This window comes from Clarias gariepinus, chromosome 20, assembly GCF_024256425.1.
Source record: "Clarias gariepinus isolate MV-2021 ecotype Netherlands chromosome 20, CGAR_prim_01v2, whole genome shotgun sequence".
In the NCBI taxonomy this organism is placed as follows: Eukaryota; Metazoa; Chordata; class Actinopteri; order Siluriformes; family Clariidae; genus Clarias; species Clarias gariepinus.
The window spans coordinates 4,567,877-4,590,620 of NC_071119.1; the positions used below are offsets into that span (position 1 = coordinate 4,567,877).

The 22,744-nt window shown below is 41.7% G+C and overlaps 1 protein-coding gene across 1 annotated transcript; it reads left to right on the plus strand.

Annotated features, from left to right (window-relative positions):
* The first annotated feature begins 429 nt into the window (after positions 1-429).
* Positions 430-20,600, plus strand: wdr19 (WD repeat domain 19). The gene is made up of 36 exons (XM_053479372.1): positions 430-506; positions 725-816; positions 911-976; positions 1,091-1,222; positions 1,367-1,482; positions 1,633-1,748; positions 1,843-1,923; positions 2,439-2,551; positions 2,633-2,806; positions 2,935-3,005; positions 3,111-3,283; positions 5,322-5,436; positions 5,516-5,622; positions 5,701-5,823; positions 5,908-6,057; positions 6,181-6,328; positions 6,435-6,642; positions 6,761-6,920; positions 8,028-8,138; positions 8,246-8,355; positions 8,510-8,567; positions 8,653-8,799; positions 8,873-8,955; positions 9,042-9,125; positions 9,209-9,355; positions 9,450-9,574; positions 9,678-9,787; positions 9,919-9,987; positions 10,098-10,175; positions 12,050-12,146; positions 13,105-13,229; positions 13,360-13,441; positions 13,536-13,686; positions 13,801-13,924; positions 20,029-20,105; positions 20,349-20,600. The coding sequence occupies exons 1-36, from the start codon at positions 501-503 to the stop codon at positions 20,461-20,463; spliced, it is 4,044 nt and encodes a 1,347-aa protein (XP_053335347.1). The 5' UTR covers positions 430-500; the 3' UTR covers positions 20,464-20,600.
* The last annotated feature ends 2,144 nt before the right edge of the window (positions 20,601-22,744 follow it).

The window sequence follows — 22,744 nt, forward strand, 5'->3', positions numbered from 1 at the left end:
GCAGCCGTGAGGTGATATTAATTACTGGCAAAAATACATTAAAAGTACACAATTTCAGACAATAAACACTCCTTGACTTATTATATTTAATGAAATTAAATATTTTATTTAACTATCAATTTATTTTTATTATTTTAGTGCCACATTTCCAAATCCTACATTTTCCGTTTTCCTCCTACACAACCCGCCTACCAACTCCACCGCGATTGGCTCGCACGCACAATCCTGCACAAGCATTTCTCCGATTGGATGATCGACACGTCACTCGATCACCTTCGCGCCTCAGCTGTCCCCTGACAGATAAACCAATCACAGTTTAGTAGGCGTGGTTTAACCGGAATACGGATGGGATTACATGACATTAAAAAAAAAGAAAAATTGAAACTGCGAGTTCTGATTGGTTGATCCTTCTCAGGTCGCTACGGGAGACGTAGATGCGTTGCAGTGAAGGATTCTGGGAAGGAGAAACTTCTCTGTTATGCCGCTTGTGCGCATGAAAAATGAAGGTTTGTAAACTGAATGACGTCATATATTGTTTTAAAAAAAAACAAATAATGAAAGAGAGGGATTATATTAATACGTTCAGACGAAAGTGGTTGGGTGTTTTATTAAGCTTTACGTCGATGGCGTAGCATTTGGTGCTAGCTACCTGGCTAATAATGCTAAAGAGCATCCTACGTGATTTTTATTGTTGTTGTTGTTGTTGTTATTTGTTCTGTTACAGCGTGTCTTCACTCTTTATGAGAAATCCTGGAGTGGATCATGTTTGCAGTACAAATGGCAGAAATCCTTAGGGAATTATCTGGCTGTTGCTGGGTAACAATCATTCATCAGATTTATTATTATTATTATTATTATTATACACATATTCATCGATGCATTTATTTGTTTTTGTTTGTCCAACTCCCAGACCCGACAACTCCGTCAAGATCTTCGATCGGCACGGACAAAAGATGAACGAGATCAACCTCCCTGGGTAATTAGGCACATCTGTAACATCTGCATGAACCAGGTTTCACTAAATAACTCACTAACTAACTGTCCCTGGGCTTAGTTAAAAAGTGTGTGTGTGTGTGTTATATGTGTGTAGGAGGTGTGTTGCCCTGGACTGGGATAAAGATGGGGACACGTTGGCCGTCATCGCGGAAAAGTCCACATCCGTTCACCTGTGGGACGCCAACGTCAACAAGACGTCTCAGCTGGACTCGGGCATGAGATCCATGTGAGCGTGTTATAAAGAATCCAGTGTACTTGCTGTCTACTGATAAAGGAGTAAATCAGTTGTCGTGTGGCCACGCCCCCATGGGTTCGACTGACAGGTTCTAAGGTGACGCCTTTCTTTCATCTTCTGTCTGTTTGTGTTTAGAGACCAGCTGTCGTTTCTGCTCTGGTCCAAAACCGGGCCGCTGCTGGCGGTCGGGACGTCCAAAGGGAACCTGCTGATTTACAACCAGCAAACGTCACGCAAGATTCCAGTACTGGGTAAAAAACACACACACACACAATTTTTTAAAAGAATGAATCTAACTGAATCTGAACCATCCTAAATCAATCATTTAAGAATTTAAATGACTCAGGTCGCTTTATCTTGAGTGTGTGTGTGTGTGTGTGTGTGTGTGTGTGTGTGTGCAGGTAAACACACTAAAAGGATCACATGTGGTTGCTGGAGTTCTCAGAACCTGTTAGCGCTCGGCAGCGAAGATCACAACATCACAGTCAGCAACCACGAAGGAGACACCATCCGACAGGTATGTGTGTGTGTATGTGTGTGTGTGTGTGTGTGTGTGTGTGTGTGTGGAGTAAAAGAAGAAGTTCTGATGTTCCTGTCTGTCTGTGTCTCAGACGTCCGTTCGAGCGGATCCAGCCGACATTCAGTTCTCTGTGATGAAGACGGATGAGAGATCATCACCGGGAGAGAGCACGGTCGGTGAACACACACACACACACACACACACACACACACACGCTAATACATTCACACTCTAGAGGTACAACTGGTTTTTCAATGACTCGAGTCATTTCACCTAAAGAATTTAAGATTCTTTTAGATTCTTTTATAGGGTTTGCTTTGTTTTTAGATTTGTTTACATTTATTCAGATTTATTTAGATTTGTTTACATTTATTCAGATTTATTTAGATTTGTTTTCATTTGTTTAATTTTACTTACATTTGTTCAAATTGGTTCACATTTGTTTAGATTTGTTTAGATTCATTTGGATTTGTTCAAAAATTTTTTTTAAAGAATTCCAGCACACAGATCATCAAGCAACACACTAAACTCTCTTTCTCTCTCTCTCTTTCTGTCTCTGACTTTAACTTTGTGCTGTTTTTCAGACGTGTCCTTTATATTCATTCAGCGTGAATCTTTTACTGTATCGTACTTATCAAAGTCGTCACATGACCAGATCTTTGTACTTGTGTGACCTCTGACCTTCAGGTGAGCGTGGCAGTGGGGAAGGCGACTCTGTTCCTGTTCAACCTAAACGACCCGGATAATCCCATCGAGCTGGCTTTCCAGGAGCGCTACGGCCACATCATCTCCTACCGCTGGTACGTAAAGACGGGAAAATCTGTAAAACACACGAGCGAGCTGCTGATTACAAGCTCTGTCTCTCTCTCACCCTCTCTCAGGTACGGTGACGGGTACATCATGATCGGATTCTCGCACGGGTACTTCGTGGTGATCTCCACACACATCCGCGAGATCGGCCAGGAACTGTTCCAGGCTCATAATCACAAGGACAGTCTGAGCAGCATCGCCATCTCTCAGGCTCTCAACAAAGCGGCATCATGTGGAGATAACTGGTGTGTGTGTGTGTGTGTGTGTGTGTGTGTGTGTGTGAGGCTTCGCATGCACTAAGCAGAGTCTGTGTACCTGTTAACCCGTGTGTGTGTGTGTGTGTGTGTGTGTGTGTGTGTGTGTGTGTGTGCAGTGTAAAGATCCATGACCTGACTGATCTGAAGGAGATGGACGCCATTGTCACGCTGGACGAGGAAACGAAAGGTGGATGCTCGCCGCTGACGGCGACCTCTGACCCTGTAGTATTTTTGTGGGGTTTTTTTTGTGTTTTTTTTATTTTTATTAATCAAATCTGTCCTTGTCTCTCAGGGCTGGATCAGATCTGTTGGACGGATGACGGTCAGCTGTTGGCCGTGTCCTCGCAGCAGGGCAGACTGCACGTGTACCTGACCAAGCTGCCCATCCTGGGACACAGCTGCGGCACACGCATCGCTTACCTCACATCCCTGCTCGAGGTCACCGTCGCCAATCAGGTGGAGGGGGTGAGCAACACACACACACACACACACACACACACACACATACACACACACAAAACTCATTATAGAGTATTTATACACTAGCCATAGATGACAATGATGGATAACCCGAGTAATTACAAAATGTGTGTGTGTGTGTGTGGTTTTTAAATGATGATTTCATTTTTAAGGGATAAAACTTGTCCAAAATTGACCCTCCTCCTTCCTAAATCATCAATAAACTGTGGAAAGCTGAGGTAAAAATCTCACCCCAGGCCTGATCACTGCCGGACTCGTCGAATCAAGAAATCACTTTAAATGGAGGCTGTCGGACAAAGTGAAGCACGCTGAAAGAAACGCCTTAAATAGAAACATGATTTAAAGAAATTCGAAAAACAGACAAGAAGCAAAGTAATTGACATGTAAGGAAAGGATAACCAAGACTTTTCTAAGGAACAGTGAGAGCCAATAAAATGTGCAGCAAAATAAAAATCCAGGAAATACTTTTGCATGGTACAGTATCTGCAGACTACCCAGAGACCATATGTGCTCTATACACTATATATAAAATGCATGTTCCATAGTCTATATATTGTCTATAGAGGATGTGTAGAGAGAACTGTAGAAGTAATCATAGACTATAGGTAATTATTTATATATAAACTGTACAGACGATCTATAGACTGTAGATTACTTACAAAGTATCTGTACACTTCATATACTGTAGAGTACCCATAGACTTAACTAGGTTTTATATTTAAAACTGCGTAGATGATCTATAGACCACCTATAGACTATATATAGACCAACTAAACAAAATGTGTGAACTGAATAGTACATACGTAGGACCCATGGACTGTAAATAGACCAACCGTTTACTATATAAACTGGGTAGACAATCTACAGACTAGTGACTACTTATAGATTACCTATAGATACCTGTGTGGTACCCATAGACTACATATAAATGAGGTAAACTGCACAACTGAGCAGTAGAATATGGACTATGTATAGAGTACCTATAGACTATACAGACAATCTATAGATAATGGATTATTTACAGAGTATCTGTAGGCTACCTATAGAGTACCCATAGGCTATATGTGGACTATACACTATGTATAGAGGATGTGTAGAGGACTATAGAAGTACCCATAGACTATATCTGTACACCACCTATAGAGCCTATAGAGCACCTATAGACTTTACACTATGTAAAACTGCATAGGTGATCTGTAGACTATCTATAGAGCGCCTATAACAAAAAGTGTGAACTGTACAATCTATAGTACTATTGAGTGTTTATGGACTATCTGAAGATTACCCAAGGACACTGGATATAAACTATAGATTAATGACAGACTACCTATAGAGTACCTATGGACTATGTAAAACTGAATACGTACTCTAGAGACTATAAACTACTTATAGATTATCTAAAGACCACCTATATATGATATAAACCATCTATATAAACTGTATATATAATGGATACATATATAGGTTAATTAATGACTACAGACTATAAATAGACTGTAAAGACTTTACATTGTGTTTGCTGTTAAGTGAGGTTTAATGGTGGTGTTTACTGGGTAACTGATTGTCTGATCCCTAATACAGGAAGGACATTAATTTACTTAACACAATTATTGGATATATCACAGACATCAACTGCATATATTAATAAGACATACAAATAATTAAAAAAAAAAGAAAAACCCCAACACTGTATGTACTGATGAGTCCACCAGAGGGCGCTGCTGTGACTCTGTTCATCATATTAGCGCTGTTAACAATTTCCATTTTACAGTCAGTTTTATAGGGTGTTATAAAACATGCACATTGTTTACAGTATTTAGAGTTATATTAAGACAAATCTGCCCAGGCAGACCAACAACACGAGGCGAGTTGTTATCATTTTATTGCGAATTAATAACCAAAAAGGAGAAAGGTTGCGGTTTGGCCTTAAATAAACGAACAAACAGAAAAAATTCCATTTGAGCACTGTATGAAAAAGTTTCCGTTTGTTTACAGGATTGGTGATTGATGTATGTGTGTACAGGAAGCTGCGGTTACCGTGGCGGTGGAGGTTGAGCCTAACTTTATTGCGGTTGGACCGTACCACCTGGCTGTAGGGATGAACAACAGGGCGTGGTTTTACTCGATGGGAGACAGAGGTAAGTAGTGTGTGAGACAGGAAGCGGTTTAGCTTTTAATTGTGATTGTAATTGTGTGTGTGTGTGTGTGTGTGTGTAGGCGTGGAGCGTCTCAAGGACACTGAATATCTGGGCACGGTGGCTAGTTTGTGTCTGAACTGTGATTTCGCCGCGGCGCTGTTTGAAGGAAAGGTCCAGCTGCATATGGTAAGAGCGTCAGAGTGTGTGATGTGTGTTTGCAATTCGGTTCAGTTTTCACAAGGATAAATATTTGTGTGTGTGTAGATCGAAGGTGAAGACCAGGACGTTCAGGAGGACAGACAGACGAAGCTCTTCCCGGATCCTGATCAGAAATACCGCATCCTGAGCCACGCGCTCTCCACGGAGTTTCTCTTCTACGGAACAGATGTAGGACATCACACACACTCACATGTAAATAAACACGCGTACACACACTGTCTCAAGGTGTCGTCGTTTTCTCTTTCTGTCTAGACGGGTCTAATTCAGTGCTTCTACATCGAGGACTGGCAGAGCGTGAACGAGTATCGCCACCAAGTGGCCGTACGCAAGGTCTTCCCCGACCCCAACGGGACCCGGCTCGTCTTCATCGACGACGAGAGCGACGGGTTCCTGTACTCTCCGGTAAACACACACGCACACACACACACACTCAAACGGGTTTGTGTTCTTACGTTGTTCCTATTTGCGTCTGCTTATTATGGGATTCTTGTTATGCTAATCCGCGTATGTTGCGGTCCATGACAGGTGGACAGCTCGCTGTTCGAGATCCCCGACTTCTCCTCCACCATAACAGGTGTACTCTGGGAAAACTGCCTGAACGATAAAGCTATTTTTGTGGCGTTCGACGAGGACAAAGTGTACACCTATGCCTTCCACAAGGACACCATACAGGGTACAGAACGACTCGGGTTTTTTAAATTTGATTTTATTTTTTTCCGTCTGTATTCTCATAATTTGTATCATTTGAAATGTTAAATTATTATCCGAATCTCCGTCAGGGTCGAAGGTGATCCTGGTGGGTGCCACCAAGCTGCCGTTTTCCCACAAGCCCTTGCTGCTGTATAACGGCGAGCTGACGTGCCAGACGCCGAGCGGCAAGACGAGCAGCATGCTCCTGTGCACACACTCGTTCCTCGACATCACACACAAGAGCAGCAGCAAAGAGCAGCTCCAGTCCCAGCTGCAGCAAGCCATCAAGCTCAAGAGGTACATGTGTACACACACACACACACACACACACACACACACACACACACACACACACACATATACACACGCTTTCTCTCTTTATAATCATATGTTTTGTGTGTGTGTGTGTGTGTAGGTTCTCAGCAGCGTGGTCTTTGTGTTCAGCTCTGGGCAGGACAGAGGCGTGGGAGGAGCTAGGCAGGGCGTGTCTCCATCACATGGAGGTGGAGTTGGCCATCAGAGTGTATCGCAGCATGGGCAATGTGGGCATGGTGCTGTCACTGGAGGACATCAAGGTGTGTACAGAGGCCACGCCGACTCAATTAGGTCTGACACACACAGAGGCCACGCCTACTTTATTCATTCTGACACACACAGAGGCCACGCCTCCTCCATTAGGATTGACAGACACAGTTGCCATGTCTACTTTATTATTTTCAACAGATCCACAGGCCACGCCCACTTCATTACTTATGACAGACACAGAGGCCACACCTACTTTATTAGATCTAAAATTCACAGAGGCCACACCTACTTTAAAAATTCTAACAGACACAGAGGCCACACCTACTTTAAAAATTCTAACAGACACAGAGGCCACACTTACTTTATTACTTCTGATAGACACAGAGGCCACGCCTACTTTAATACTTCTAATAGACACAGAGGCCACGCCTACTTTATTACTTCTGATAAACACAGAGGCCACGACTACTTTATTACTTCTGATGGACACAGAGGCCACGCCTACTTTATTACTTCTGATGGACACAGAGGCCACGCCTACTTTATTACTTCTGATAGACACAGAGGCCACGCCTACTTTATTACTTCTGATGGACACAGAGGCCACACCTACTTTATTACTTATGACGGACACAGAGGCCACACCTACTTTATTACTTATGACAGACACAGAGGCCACGCCTACTTCATTACTTATGACAGACACAGATGCCACGCCTACTTTATTACTTCTGATGGACACAGAGGCCACACCTACTTTATTACTTCTGATGGACACAGAGGCCACACCTACTTTATTACGTCTAACAGATACAGAGGCCACGCCTACTTTATTACTTCTAATGGACACAGAGGCCACACCTACTTTATTACTTCTGATGGACACAGAGGCCACACCTACTTTATTTCGTCTAACAGATACAGAGGCCACGCCTACTTTATTACGTCTAACAGATACAGAGGCCACGCCTACTTTATTACTTCTGACAGACACAGAGGCCACGCCTACTTTATTACTTCTGATGGACACAGAGGCCACGCCTCCCTTATACATTCTGACAGACACAGAGGCCACACCTACTTTATTACTTCTAACAGAAACTAAAAATCACAGAGGCCACACCTACTTTTTGGGAGTAAAGTTCTCTCGTTCTCAGGGAATAGAGGACCAGAATCTGCTGGCTGGTCACCTGGCGATGTTCTGCAACGACTACAACCAAGCTCAAGACCTTTACCTTGCCTCCTCGTACCCGATGGCAGCACTGGAGGTCTAGCATGCACACACGCGCACACACACACACACACACACACACACACAGTGGCATTTCAAAGCATTTTAAGTTGCTATAATATCGTTATTGAAATGTTTGTGTAGATGAGGAGGGACCTGCAACATTGGGACAGCGCTCTGCAGCTCGCCAAGAGGCTCCATCCTGACGAAATCCCTTTAATATCTAAGGAATACGCCATTCAGCTGGAGTTTGTGTGAGTTGTGCCTTGTAAATAAGTGCCGCAGTTACATTAAACTTTTTTAAAAACAAGGCTGCACTACTCGGGTAGTTAATCGTGTGTGTGAGTTGTTGTTTTATTCATTTTTTTCCTGAGCCCTTAATTGTGCTGGTGTTCTTTTATTATTTAGTGGAGATTACACCAACGCTCTGGCTCACTATGAGAAAGGCATCACTGGGGACAACAAGGTAGAAGCATTTCTTCACAACACGATCAACTGTGTGGTTCTACAGAGTGTTAAAACATCATATCTGTGTGTGTGTGTGTTTGTAGTTCCAGGAGCATGACGAGAGCTGTTTGGCTGGCGTGGCCCGCATGTCCATCAGGATGGGAGACATCCGCAGAGGAGCCAACCAGGCCATCAAGCACCCGAGCAAGACACTGAAGAAGGAATGCGGCGCCATTCTGGAGAGCATGAAGGTGCCAGAACCTATTTATGCTCCTCACTCTCATTAAGCCTTTTGTGCGGTCTGACATTGCCTTTGTGTCCCAGCAATATGCTGAAGCGGCACAGCTGTACGAGAGAGGACAGTACTACGACAAAGCCGCTTCCGTCTACATTCGATGCAAGAACTGGTAACAAACCCTGGCCGCACCTAAACCATAGTTAATGTCTCAGTGGTATTTTCAGGGTCATGCGACTTTGCATTTCGGCATTTCAGGGCAAAGGTGGGAGAGCTGCTTCCCCACGTGAGCTCTCCGAAGATTCACCTGCAGTACGCTAAAGCCAAGGAGGCTGATGGGAAGTATGTGCGCTGCAAGGTTTACGCTCTTCAACAAATAACGCACCGGATTTCTTTCTAAAGATCGCGCAAATGTGTGTGTGTAGATATAAAGATGCAGCGTTGGCTTACGAGAGCGCCCGCGACTGGGACAACGTGATCCGGATCCTCTTGGAGCATCTCAATAATCCTGAGGAAGCGGTCAGGATCGTGCGGGAAACCCAGTCCGTTGACGGAGCCAAGATGGTGGCCAGGTCTGACGGAGAGAAAGATCTTGAAAGCAATCGATTTTTTTCTTCAGCTCGATGTTATTCGGTTTGAATGAGATTGTGTGCGTGTCATCTGCAGGTTTTTTCTGCGTCTGAGCGATTATGCCTCAGCCATCCAGTTCCTGGTGATGTCACACTGCAGCGACGAGGCCTTCCAGCTCGCGCAGCAGCATAGCCAGATGGAGGTGTACGCCGACATCATCGGTGAGGTCGCAGAACACTCTGGTCTCGTTTGAATAAAGGAATAAAAACAGCACCGGGTCGAAATATAAGAAGATTAAACTGTGTACACGTTTGTTGTCGCCAGGCTCCGAGGCCAGCATGGAGGACTACCAGAGCATAGCGCTCTATTTCGAGGGGGAAAAGAAGCACCTCCTGGCTGGGAAGTTTTTCCGCAAGTGCGGCCAGTTCAGCAGGGTGAGTGGTGCTCTCGCTCTCTCGTTGTCCTTCTCCACGCCCTGCTTTACTTCCATTTTGGCTGATCTGAACCTTCTTTATTATACTCAGAGAAGTTTGTGTTTAGTTTGGCGTGTCTCTGTGGTTCTCAGGCACTGAAACATTTCCTGAAGTGTCCCAACACGGACGATAACGTGGCTATAGAAATGGCAATTGAAACGGTAAGGATGGGATGATGATGATGATCATGATTATGATGGTACAGTTGCGTTAATGAACCAACTTCAGACCACTAGAACTGTAGTACTGTATTACCTGGGTATCTTTACAGGTAGGAGAAGCTAAAGACCAGGCTCTGAGCAACCAATTGATTGATTACCTGATGGGAGAGAGTGATGGAATACCAAAGGTATATGACATGTTTGATGATTTATATTTAACAAATTTTAAATTAAATATGATTGTTTTTTTGTTTTGTGAAGAAATAAACAGATCTTTTGGTTATGAATAATACTGCCAAAAATGCTGTGTGGCTAACGTGAACATCTAGCGCTAGGTATTCGCAGCAAGGTAGACCTGGTAGACAGTTCCCATAGTCCCTATGGTTCCACGTCCCTGTTTACAGGTCCCCATTTTTCCATTTCCCAATGCTTCCAGGTTCTTATATTCCCAAGATTCTATTTACCCACCTCTCTATGTTTACACATCCCTAGATTTCCCTAGATTTTCTGTCCTCCCAAATCCCTACTTTCACAGGATTCTGACTTCTGTTCCAGGTCCAAATGTCCAACTTTTCTCTAGAACCATGTGTTCCAAACTACCTATGTTCCAAACCTTCTAGGGTCCTAATGCCTATATTTAAGTCGCTATGTTCTCTGGGTAATGTTTACCCAGGACCCTAGATTTCTATGCTCAATTATCAACGTCCCTATTGCTTTCCCTATGCTTTCAGGTTCCCATATTCGCGGGGTTATATTTGTCAGTTTCACATGTTTACTCTTTGCAACATTCCATTTTTATATCCCTCTTTATATTCCCAGCATAACATGCTTCCAGGTTTTCACAAATCTCCATGTCCACAGGTCCCTGTAATCACAAGTGCCTGTGTACCTAGGTCTATATGTCCCCCCATGAGCCCAAGTTTCTAGGGTACCTACATTTCCAAGTCCCTACTTTCCCTGGCTTATGTTTACCCAATTCTATTTGTGTACAGGTTGCCATGTTCCCTGGTTCCTACATTGTAGGTCTTTATATTTCTGTGGTTTAAGTGGACCATTTATGGTTCCAGGGTTTTAGTCCCCATGTTCCCAAAGTCTTTAAATTCCCAGGGTCATATTTAGACAATGTCCTGAGCAACTCTTTTTGTTTTATATACACTGATCAGCCATAACGTTATGACCATTGACAGGTGAACTAAACAACACACTGATCAATATTAGTAAAATGATGACAATATCATGGACACCCAATGCTCACCCATGCGTGCGGGAACCAAAGTCTAGCACAATTCGCAGAAAATGCAAAAAATAGAAAGGCACCAGTGCAGCACAGCCCGCCATACATGGGCCCCAGCAGGCAAAGACCCCAAGCGCACTGGCCTGGCCTTCTAAAACCCAAGACCCCCAACCTTTAAAACACCAAATGGGATGTTCAGGAGAAACAAGTCCGATCTACAAAGGATATGTAGGATACAAAGGATACAAAGGATGTCCTGGTACTAGATCTCAAAATACACCCTCAGTGGCCCTACACAGCCACACCCCACAAGGGGAAGACAAAAACCTAGGCTGTGTGTATATATATATATATATATATATATATATATATATATATATATATAAACTCAAACATGTTCTAATGATATGATGATAATTAAACATTGACCTGAAAGAACTTTAAACACGCTCCTATGTTAGTTACTGTACTCTGTGTTGGCATATTTGGCTGAAAAATGTTTTTGTTGCTTTTTATTTTGTGTTCTTGTTAATGTTGTAATAACTCATTTATGTATATTTTTCTTTTGTTGCTTTCTGCATGTAGTCTCTGTCTGTGAGTACAACATTACCGAAAAGTGTGTGTGCGTGTATATATATATATATATATGTGTGTGTGTGTATTTCTCTAGTTCTGTGTGACATGTAAACAACACACTAGCATTTGAGACAAAACAATGCTGGGCTCAGTGTCTGTTTGGCTGTAGTACGAGTAGTTTATGGTTTGTTTGCTTCAGACAGCTGGTATGTGTGTATAGAATTGACCCACGTTTGCGTTTTTCTTTCCCAGGACGCAAAGTACCTTTTCCGACTTTACATGGCGCTCAAACTCTACAGGGAGAGCGTGAGGACGGCTATCATCATCGCCCGAGAGGAGCAGAGTGCAGGTGTCTGTGCATTTTACCTTGTGTTTGGTGCCTAGCTAGTTAGATTAAGCCCCGCCTCCAAGCAATCAGAAATAAATATGGATTATGAAGAAAGAAAGATTTGAGCATGCATACTTAAGTCGGATCTGATCTGAGATTTGAGTAGAAGCGGAAATTACTTTGTATTGCTTTTGTAAGATTTCTAACCGAACGTTTTGCCGACAAGTGTGACACGTAGTCCTACGTCTTTGGCTAATATGTGGTAATGTAATAACATATAGCTAGCTAGTTACACAGATACACAATATGAACAAAACTATTTGCCCAAACCTGTATCCGAATACATATACTTCAATATGGAGTTGGTCCCCCTTTGGCAGCTATAACGGCCTTCCCTCTTCTTGGAAGACCTTCCACAAGATATTGGGGTGTTTCTGTGGGAATTCGTGTTCATTCATTCTGTAGAGCGTTCATGAGGTCAGACACTGATGTTGGACGAGAAGGTCTGGCTCGGAATCTTCGTTCCAGTTCATCCCCAAAGGTACTCGATGGGGTTGAGCTCAGGGCTCTGTGTTAGGGCCAGTCGAGTTCTTCCAAACCGAACTTATCAAACCATGACTTTATAGTCGTTGCTTTGTGCACTGGGGCGGAGTCATGTTGAAATAGAAAAGGGCCTTCCCCAGACTGTTACCACAAAGTTGTATAGAAGCATAGCATTGTCCAAGATGTCTTGGTATCCTGAAGCATTAAGATTGTCCTTTACTGGGGATAAGGCGACTGACTGATTAAAATAACTTAATTCAATATTTAACAGTAAAACATTTGTCCATATAGTGTAGCTACTGTATGTGTATCAATAGAGATATAATTCCCGTCACAAGTTGAAACGTAGATTGTGTTTACCTAGCTAAAAATCTCCTAGCCTAGACGTTTGACATCCTCCTGGTACTGATTAGTCCACCCCTTGCATGTGTGTTAGGTAACTACAGAAACGCCCACGACATCCTGTTCAGTATGTACATGGAACTTCAGAGTAACAATATAAAGATACCAGCTGAGATGGTCACCAACCTGATGATACTACACAGCTACATACTGGTGAAGGTGATTATAGACATGAACACACACACACACACACAGATCTAACGAGGTATTTTCACCACCCAGCGTTTCATTAGTGTTGAAAGCTATGTATTAGCTGATACATAACTTAATAAAGTAATTAATTTCCCAGATACACGTGAAGAGAGGAGATCATCTGAAGGGAGCACGCATGCTGATCCGAGTCTCGAACAACATCAGCAAATTCCGCACACGTGAGTCCAACATGTGTGCAAACACACACACAGGTGCAAATGGGGGCGTAATTGATGTACAGTGTCTATATATACTAGTATGTTTGCGTTTCAGACGTCGTTCCCATCCTGACGTCAGCCGTCATCGAGTGTCATCGTGCAGGGTTAAAAAATTCAGCCTTCGGCTATGCGGCGATGCTGATGAGACCCGAGTACCGCAGCCAGATCGACACCAAATACAAGAAGAAGATCGAAGCCATGGTCCGGTAAGAATATTTTTTGGCACCGTCGTCAAAACCTCTCGTCATGTGTAGCAAAAAAAATTCTGCTCAGAGATCTGACCTAACTTCACGCGTTGACTTCCTGTGTGTGTGTTTAAGTCGTCCAGATACATCTGAGGTGGAGGAGGAGAGCTCTCCGTGTCCATACTGTGGCTTCAGCCTGCCTGAGTGTGAGCTCCTCTGCCCTGGCTGCAAGAACAACCTGCCCTACTGCATCGCTACTGTAAGGGCTCGGGTTTTAAAAATATCTAGCTGACGTTGTCCAAGGTGCTTTAAAGTTTGCTTTTACTCAGTTGTTTGATAGACATTTCTAGTTTACTTTCGCACACAGAGTTTCTTCTCATTAAATTTGCTTTCGCACAAGTTGTTTTTGAGTTTACTTTCACTTTCTTGCTTACTTCCTTTCACTTTGCTTTTAGTACTTCCTGCTCTCACACATTAATTTGTTTAGTTTGCGCTCTCACTTGTTGCCTTGTTGTTCCCATCTAGTTTGCTTCGACTCCTTCTTGCTTTTGCATTCAGGTTTTTAAAAAATTTAGGTGTGGTGTTTTTTGCATGGAAAACATATTATGTGAGCTGTAACTTCAAGTGCAGACGAGTTGCTCATAAATTTCCTTTCGCTCGATTGTTTGTTTTTCATTTTCAGGTTGCTTTCGCACACAAGGTTTTATTTCTTTAGATTTGCTTCCCCACAAAGTTGTTTTTCGGTTTGCTTTTACTTTCTTGCTCACATAATAATTAGCTTTCACTTTCGAGTCTGTTTCCGCTCACTTTTTTTTCCTTTTATTCTAATTTGTTTTTGCACTCTCACTTGCAGTTTTGTTGTTCTGTGCTCGTTTGTATTCGCTTGTTCTAGCATTTGGATTTTTAAAATATGTTGGTGTGTTTTTTTTTTTTTTTTTAGTTTTTTTGTGTTAGAAACACATTGCTGGAAATATATAAGCTGCATAAGTGCACACAAGTTGCTTAGAGGTTTTCCTTCGCTCAATCATTTGTGATAAATTTTCAGTTTGCTTTCGCACATATTTTCTTTTCTCTTTAGATTTGCTTTCAAACAAGTTGTTTTTAAGTTTTATTTAACTTTCTAGCTTACTTTTGCTCACTTTGCTTTTCCTATTTGCTGCTTTTACTTTCAAAGCTTGTTTCCGTTCACTTTTTCTTTTAGTTCTCATTTACTTTTCCACTTTCACTTGGCACATTGCTGTTCGTTGCTAGTTTGCTTTCGCTCGCTCTTGGTTTTGCGTTTGGATATTTGAAAATTTTTAGACGTTGTTTTCTGTGTAAAAAACATATTGCTGGAAACAAGAAAGCTGTATCTTAAAGTGCACAATTTGTTCCTCAGAAGTTTTCTTTCGCTCAGTCTTTTGTTATAAATTTCCAGGTTGCTTTCGCACCCGCTCACTTTTTTTCCATTTTTTCTAATTTGCTTTTCCGCTTTCACTTACCGCGTTACTGTTGCTTGCTAATATTTTTTTACTTGCTCTTGCATTTGCATTTGGGTTAAATATATATATATTGTTGTAATTTGTCCTACATTTCCAGTTTGCTTTCAAACGCCAGGTTTCTTCTCTTCAGAATGTCTTTGCACAAGTCACTTTTGAGTTAGCCTTCACTTTCAAGTTAGGGGTAGGCCAGCGGTAGCTCAGTGGTTAAGGCAGTGGACTACGGCTTGGAAGATCCCAGATTCAAACCCCACAACCATCAAGTTGCCGCTGTTGGGCCCTTGAGCAAGGCCCTTAACCCATAACTGCTCTGATGTATAATGGGATAAAAAAAAATAAAAAATTGTAAGTCGCCCTGGATAAGGGCGTCTGCCTAATGCCTAAATGTAAATGTAGTTTCTTTTTTTTCTTTTGGTTCTTTGCGCTCTTACTGGTCACGTTGGTGTTCCTTGCGAGTTTGCTTTGGCTCGCGCTTGCTTTTGCATTCGACTTTAATTTCAAAATCACACAAAATCGCTGACATTCAGTTGTTGGATTTAGGTCTGTTTACAGTGGTTAATCAATCGGACTGTAGGTCCTACCGTCGCCGCGCTCGGCGGTACCGTTTGGCTTTGTGCGTTTGCTGGCTTTTACCGTTGAGTGGCGCTATATAACTACAGACTGACGCCTCATGCCTTAGTTCATTCTCTGCTGGATTAATGAGACACGGAGTTTTAGAACTGCACGTAGTAGCGGATAAAATCAAGTAAAACATTGTAGTTAAACAAATTTATAATCACAGAACTAAAATGACGATACAAATGTAGAATTTAAATTAAATTAAATCTTATTAGGATCAAATTTCAACAAAATAAATGTTAACACAGTGAGCCTTTAAATTTTATCACGTGTAATTAGAAAAGACGCGTGTAGGGTTTTGTGTCGTCTTATATCTTGTGTTCTTTAAATTTATAGTAGATTTATTAACTAAAATAAATGACCATAAAAATTATAACATTGTCAGGACGTTCTACTGCGTCAGCTGATGTTGGTCATTCAGCCCCGCTTGTGTTTGTGCGTTATTATAAGAATGAAATGCAGTAGACTGTTATGATCTGTAACGGATTCGACCCATGTTGCACGGGCGGCACCATAAAGCACGGACACGAGGAGAGGTCTTACGGGAAAAGGGTAATTTATTTAGGCAAAATGGGGAAGGAAAGTGTTGAAGGAGGGAGAATGGAAAGAATGGGATAAAGGTTGTGCATGTGCAGTCCTGGGGGCTGTGCCACACTGGCATGCGGGCACACAGCTGACGATAAGTGTTGGTGCGAGTGGCAGAACTGAGCACGCGGAGGCAGCGCTCCTGCACGCTCCCTCGTAACGGCGCTTCTCCCGCTGTCGATGGCCGGCGCGAGTTCTCGCTGACGCAAAAACCTAACCACACTTTTCCTCTTCGGCAGCGGGGCTGCGAGGGCGGGCGCGGTGCGGGAGTGAAGATGCCGCGGGAGCTCGCGCAGCTCTTTCTCGCGCTGTCCTCAGCGCGGAGATCAAAGGGCGGAATTCTAGTGCCCTTGTTTAAAGCGCCTGGGCCGCGTCACATCTCCCCACTGACATGCTTCTTTCATATTCTCCATTACATCACGTACTTCCCAGACCTCAGACAAACCTCCGCGCCTTGCTTTTATAATGCGGAGCAAGCCCGAGATCATATTAACGTTAATTATCGCCAGCCGGCACAAATAGGCGGCTCCCGTCCATTTGCTGCCTATTCAGGGAGCCTACGGAGTGAGGGAGTAGTTATAGTAGATTTGGGCGTACACCCATCACACGCGCAGATCATCATAATTGTCCTAAACTTGTATTTCATAAGGTTTTCCGAGCGGTGGTACAGCGCAACGGGGGTCATTATTTACTATTAAACATTAAACGAATTTACAAAACTTTATGCGTGCGATTAAGCGCTGATTCTACGTAGGAAAGTAAAGAAGAGGATCATGATGCTCAACATTCCGGAGACCAAACCCCATTTAAATTAAATTAACAAATATTGCATGTAAATAACAATAGCCCACGTTTAAAACAGCATTTTATTTAGATTATAAAAAAATAATCCTGCATCTGTTTTAGGTGTTCCAGCTGCCACTGTTCTAGAATTTAAATTAAATCAAATCTTATTAGGATCAAATTTAAGCACAATAAATGTTAACACAGTGAGCCTTTTGATTCTATCACTTGTAATTAGAAAAAAAGCGTGTATGGATTTGTGTCATCTTATTTCTTGTGTTCTTTAAATTTATAGTAGATTTATTAACTGAAATAAATTACCATAAAATTAAAACAGTGTTAGGACGTTCTACTGCGTCAGCAGATGTCGGTCTTTCAGCCCCGCTTGTGTTTTTGCGTTATTATAAGAATGAAATGCAGTAGACTGTTATGATTTGTAACGGGTTCGACCCATGTTACTCAAACAACTCAGTTCAGGTGTAAGTAAATGTCTGTGCTGTTTGGGGGAGGGACGTGCTAATGATTTGGTCGGCTCTGTGTGTGTGTGAGAGAGAGGGGGGTGTCGCGGTGGTTGATTATTCAGTGAAACAAAGGCTCAGCTGAAAAATGTTAGGCACATCAGTCACTTAACCCCCAATAAAAGGTATTTGAGTGTTATGATAGTTGTAATATAACAGATGCGCACTGAATACTAAACCAGGCACGGAGATTAATGAACCAAGATAGCCCCCATACGCGTTTAAAAAATAAATAAATAAATAAATACCAAATAATATTATTGTGTATAGACTGATTAAAAACAATTCAATTTATGCTATCATAAGGAAAATAACAAGTTCTTCCATTCCAATGATTAAAAAAGGTAACAATGTCAACTTTAGAATCTAGAATCCAGGAGATTAAAATTACACAAATTGAAATCACTGAAAGTCTCCAGAAGAGCCTCAGATTCAAGTGGTTTTTAAAGTGTGGAGAGGTCCATTACAGTTCCTCTGAATGTATAGGTGAGAACAGCCGATTCACACCTGGGGAGGGTGAATAATTTGTATTTGAATGTTGTCTGGCATTGTAAAGCACTATAGTGACACTAAAAGAACAACCCAGGATTAATAGGAATTCTTATACTGCATAAACATTATTTAGCACAAAAAAAATTCCTCGCGCCCGGGAAAACTATGCGTGCGGTTGAGCGCTTTTTAGACTATAGGAAATTCAATCGGAGCGTTTTTATTTAGACTATTAAAAAAATAACCTGCGTCTATTTTTAGGCGTGCCAGCTGCCACTTTTTAGTTAGAAGTTTTCAATACAAAGCTTATAATGTCCACATGACATGACGGAATAAGGCACGGCTGGTGATGATTGGGGTTTGTTGGGTTACAGTGGATTTTACTACGCGGTGTGAGTGCAATGGCCATCCGTCTGCTCGCGCTGACTCTGCTCTCCGCGGATGGCCGGCCCGGCCCCTCCCACCTCTCGCTCCTTTGAAGTCCGTGGGGCGCGTTCCATTTGCCCTGCTTGCATGCCGCACTTCCGCGTTGTTGCACGCGCGCTGCATACACAGCGCGTAGTAAAATCCACTGTAGCCCAACAAACCCCGAGTATTTTATAGCGCGGAGTGCAAGCCCGGGCAACCATAGTAACGATAGCTCACCAGTCATGTGTAATTCTGCGGTCCCGCTGCTTCTCATGTCTGAAGGGGAGGCCGCCTAACTAGTGAGCGAGGAGCGATATTGATTTGGGCGCACGCCGTGACAGGCTGAAAAAATTGCTGTCAGATTAATGTGCAAAAACTATATAATAAAACTATATAAGACTACATGCCTTTATAAGACTTAACTTTTATTTAAGCGCACTCACAATAACGAAAAAACGTTGTGATTTTGTAAGTGTTGTGATTTTGTAAGTGTTGTAAGCTGCGCTGCTCTGTATTGTTTTTGGTGAACTTGAGCGCGTCAGAAAATGAACGCAAACGTTTTTTTTAAAGTCTGCTTGCTGTTTTCCCGACGCGTTCATAATCATTAGTCTACTTCTGCCGGTGCGCTCTGGAAAACTTAATGCATGCGGCTGAGCGCTGATTAAAACTATGGAGTAAATTAATGAGGAGAATCACGATTCTGAAGTCCTGAGCCCAAACCTCATTTAAATTAAATTAACAAATACTATAAGTAAAAAAAAAACAATAGCCCATGTTTAGAAACCGTTTATAAATTATTTCCGACATGAGTTGGCCCGGTGTTATGCGCAGAGCGCCGGGAGATTTCCTGAAGCTCAGAAATCACTGGGCATTTTTTCTAAATAGCCGCTATCTTTAACAACTGATGGAGGTTTTGAGCTGTATACACACGCATTCCTGCCTAAACAACTCTTAAAACTACACCTGTGACATAATAACAGTAATATTTCAAACATTCTGCAGGCTGATATTTGGAGAAAGGAAAGAATAATGAATAAACCAGTTGTTGGGTCAAAATAACCCAACCAGGTGTTAATTTGTAAACTACATCTCATATGAGCCAACATGAGCAACCCAACAATGTGTTTAAAGTACCTGAAATAATCCAGAACTTAAATAACAATAAACAGATACAGAGATACGCTGTACAACGGTCACTGTTGTATTTACGGCAACGAGCGAAAATGTCACTTTGCGCCACCTGGCGGCCATTTTACGAATGACTTTGAAATGCAACTGATTTATTTTGGCCGCTGACGTTTTCACGCGGCGGTGAGCGCGACGGTAATAACCATTCCAATTGATCAACTACTGTAAGTATTTTCAGTTTGATTTTTTTTCACTTGCTAGTTTCACACACACAAACACACACACACACACACATACACCATTCTCTCTATCACGTCTCTATCTCTCTGGTTCAATTATTTTGTCTTGTCTCTCAGGGTCGCCACATGATAAAGGAGGACTGGTGTGTGTGTCCACACTGCAACTTTCCTGCTCTGTACTCTCAGTTTACACAGTAGGTCCAATCACTGGTTTTATTCCTTCATTAAACAGCTGAAAATAAAAATTATTAAACCTGAAAATGAATGACGTACGTAATGTTTTGTGTAAATGTGCATCAAGTTCCTTAAACAGATCAAAAGCATGTGCTGTTTTTTTTAACACTGTACATTCACACAATTGTGACACACATGATATTTACACAGCTGTGTGATTTAATCTGCTTGTGTGTGTGTGTGTTTGTGTGTGTGTGCTGCAGGCTGTTAGAGACTGAATCGACGTGTCCTATGTGCTCTGAGATTGTAAACGCGAGTCAGCTAAAGAAGATCTCCAACTGCTCCGAATATCTGCAGCAGGACCAGCACGAGCCCTGAAACACACACACACACACACACACACGCACACACACTTGCATCTCTATAATTTTTGCAGAAAGTGATTCGCTTTTGAAAGAGTCCAATTACTTCTGTGTGTGAGTGGTGTGTGTGAGTGGTGTGTGTGTGTGTGTGTGTGTGTGTGTGTGTGGTGTGTGTATATCCCGCCATCCTTCATATTGATTGAAAAGTCAGCAGCAAGAAGGTAAAAAGAGATTTTTATGAGAGCCATTTTGTACAGTTATGATAATGATTTTGCTATAGATTTGCCTGAGCTCATGTTTATCTCAGAATAAATGAAATGTAATTTTAAAGCACTGATTATTAGAGCCTCGTTTTCTTCCCCGATCACTTTTTACGGCATTTTAATGGAAATCTTTTCAATCTGAAATACAATGAACACAATAATAATCCTTCTGCAACAGTCGAATCATTGGTGCGATATACAGATGAAGCTGACCAGATCTTAACTTGGCCTCCATCACCTTAAGGCTTTATCTTAATCTTTGTATTATCTGGAATCGAGCTTTACTTGGCCTCAGCTCCTTAAGGTCCAGTCTTCACCAAGGGGTCACAATCTTCTTCACAATCTGAGAAATGAATCCAATGTGGAAGCGCCCAAATCCGCAACTTTTTAGTTTTTTTGTTAAATCGTGTCCTTTAATCTTTATACCTTTATAATCTTTATAGCAGGACTGCAGAGACTAGGAATTCATATTCACTGATTATTTTTAATCACAGAAGTAAAATTGTCACCCGGGTTTAGGTGTAAAATCTATGGGGCTTTTGTTTACCTATGCTAAAGGATCCCAGTTTTCCATAAATATAATCACTGATGAAAGCTGATATCTTCTTGACGTTCTCGTTGAGGACTGATAGGAGACGGAGTCCGCTCCCGAGTGTACACAGATAAGAGCGTGGAATAGAAAGTTTGTCTTCTCTACAGGTTCATGTTTTCTAAAGATTCTTTCCTTTTTTTTTCTTTCTTTTTTTTTTTTTTTTAACCAGCAGGAGGTCCAAAATTACAAATATGCTGATTGTGCGTTCTCATACAGCAAAGTAACAAAAAAAAAACAACCTGTAAACACTCTTCTTCAGTGAGGTTTAATATGCAAATATGGGTTTCTTAGTTTTTTTTGCCCAAAGAAATGTACTTAGGAGCTTCAAATAATATATTTGTTAATGAATTTATCATTTCTTACTATAGTTTATGGATGATTGGCCTCAACTTTTAATACGATAAATTTCCTATGTACTGAAACTTTTTTGCCTAAAAATTTACTTAAAAAAATACATTTCACAAAAAAATAAATCTTTCTTTCTTTCTATTCCCCCCCTTTTCCTGATATAAATATATAGTAAAGCAAGTATATAATTATTTACTTTTAAACAAATTTTTACTCTTTTAATTGTCTTGTGGTGAGATTTTTATTTTGGGAACGAACGATTAGCCTAACCTACATGTCTTTGGACTGTGGGAGGAAACCAGAGTACCCGGAGGAAACCCACCAAGCACAGTAAGAACATGCAAACACGCACACAGACGGGAATCAAACCCGGACCCTGGAGGTGCAAGGCCACAGTGCTAACCACCACACCGCCGTGCCGCCAGCCAAAATAATCCTATATTTAATACATATCTCATAATAAGTAGTATTAGATCAATTTGCCCATATTTGTGATGTTTTAACTCAGGTCAGTTGGCTAACAGATGGAAATAAATGAGATTTTAATTGGACATTAGTGTAATAATGTAAATACAGTAATAACATGTTCTGTTTGCATTAGTAGGCGTATTCAGGAGAAGAGTATTTACCCGACTGTATTATTATGAATAAAGAGATTTTCAGACATGTGCAAATCACCTTACTGTGTAAAACTGATAATTCACTGGTTTGCACTGCTACTCGTGGTCATTTAATGCTCGACTGTCTAATAAAACCATTATCCATGCTCAATAAAGGTGGTAAAACCAGACTTAATTAAATATATTGCAGATTATAGCCTGCATGTGTCATGACAAGGCTCTTTTACCCAGGAATGCCTGTTCTCTAGCTGCAGGGCTGAAATCTTTATTCAGATTGGACATTTAGCCTCCTTGAACAATAGCACGAACATAACTGCAGCTTCAATCTAACTTAGGTTTATGTTATTATATTATGCACTTGTTTTAATACGACACTGCTTCTGCCAGACCATGAACTACAGGTGATGTAATTTACATGATGATGCACTTATTTCCCCCCAGATGAGCCAAATCATAAATATTACTATAAAAGAA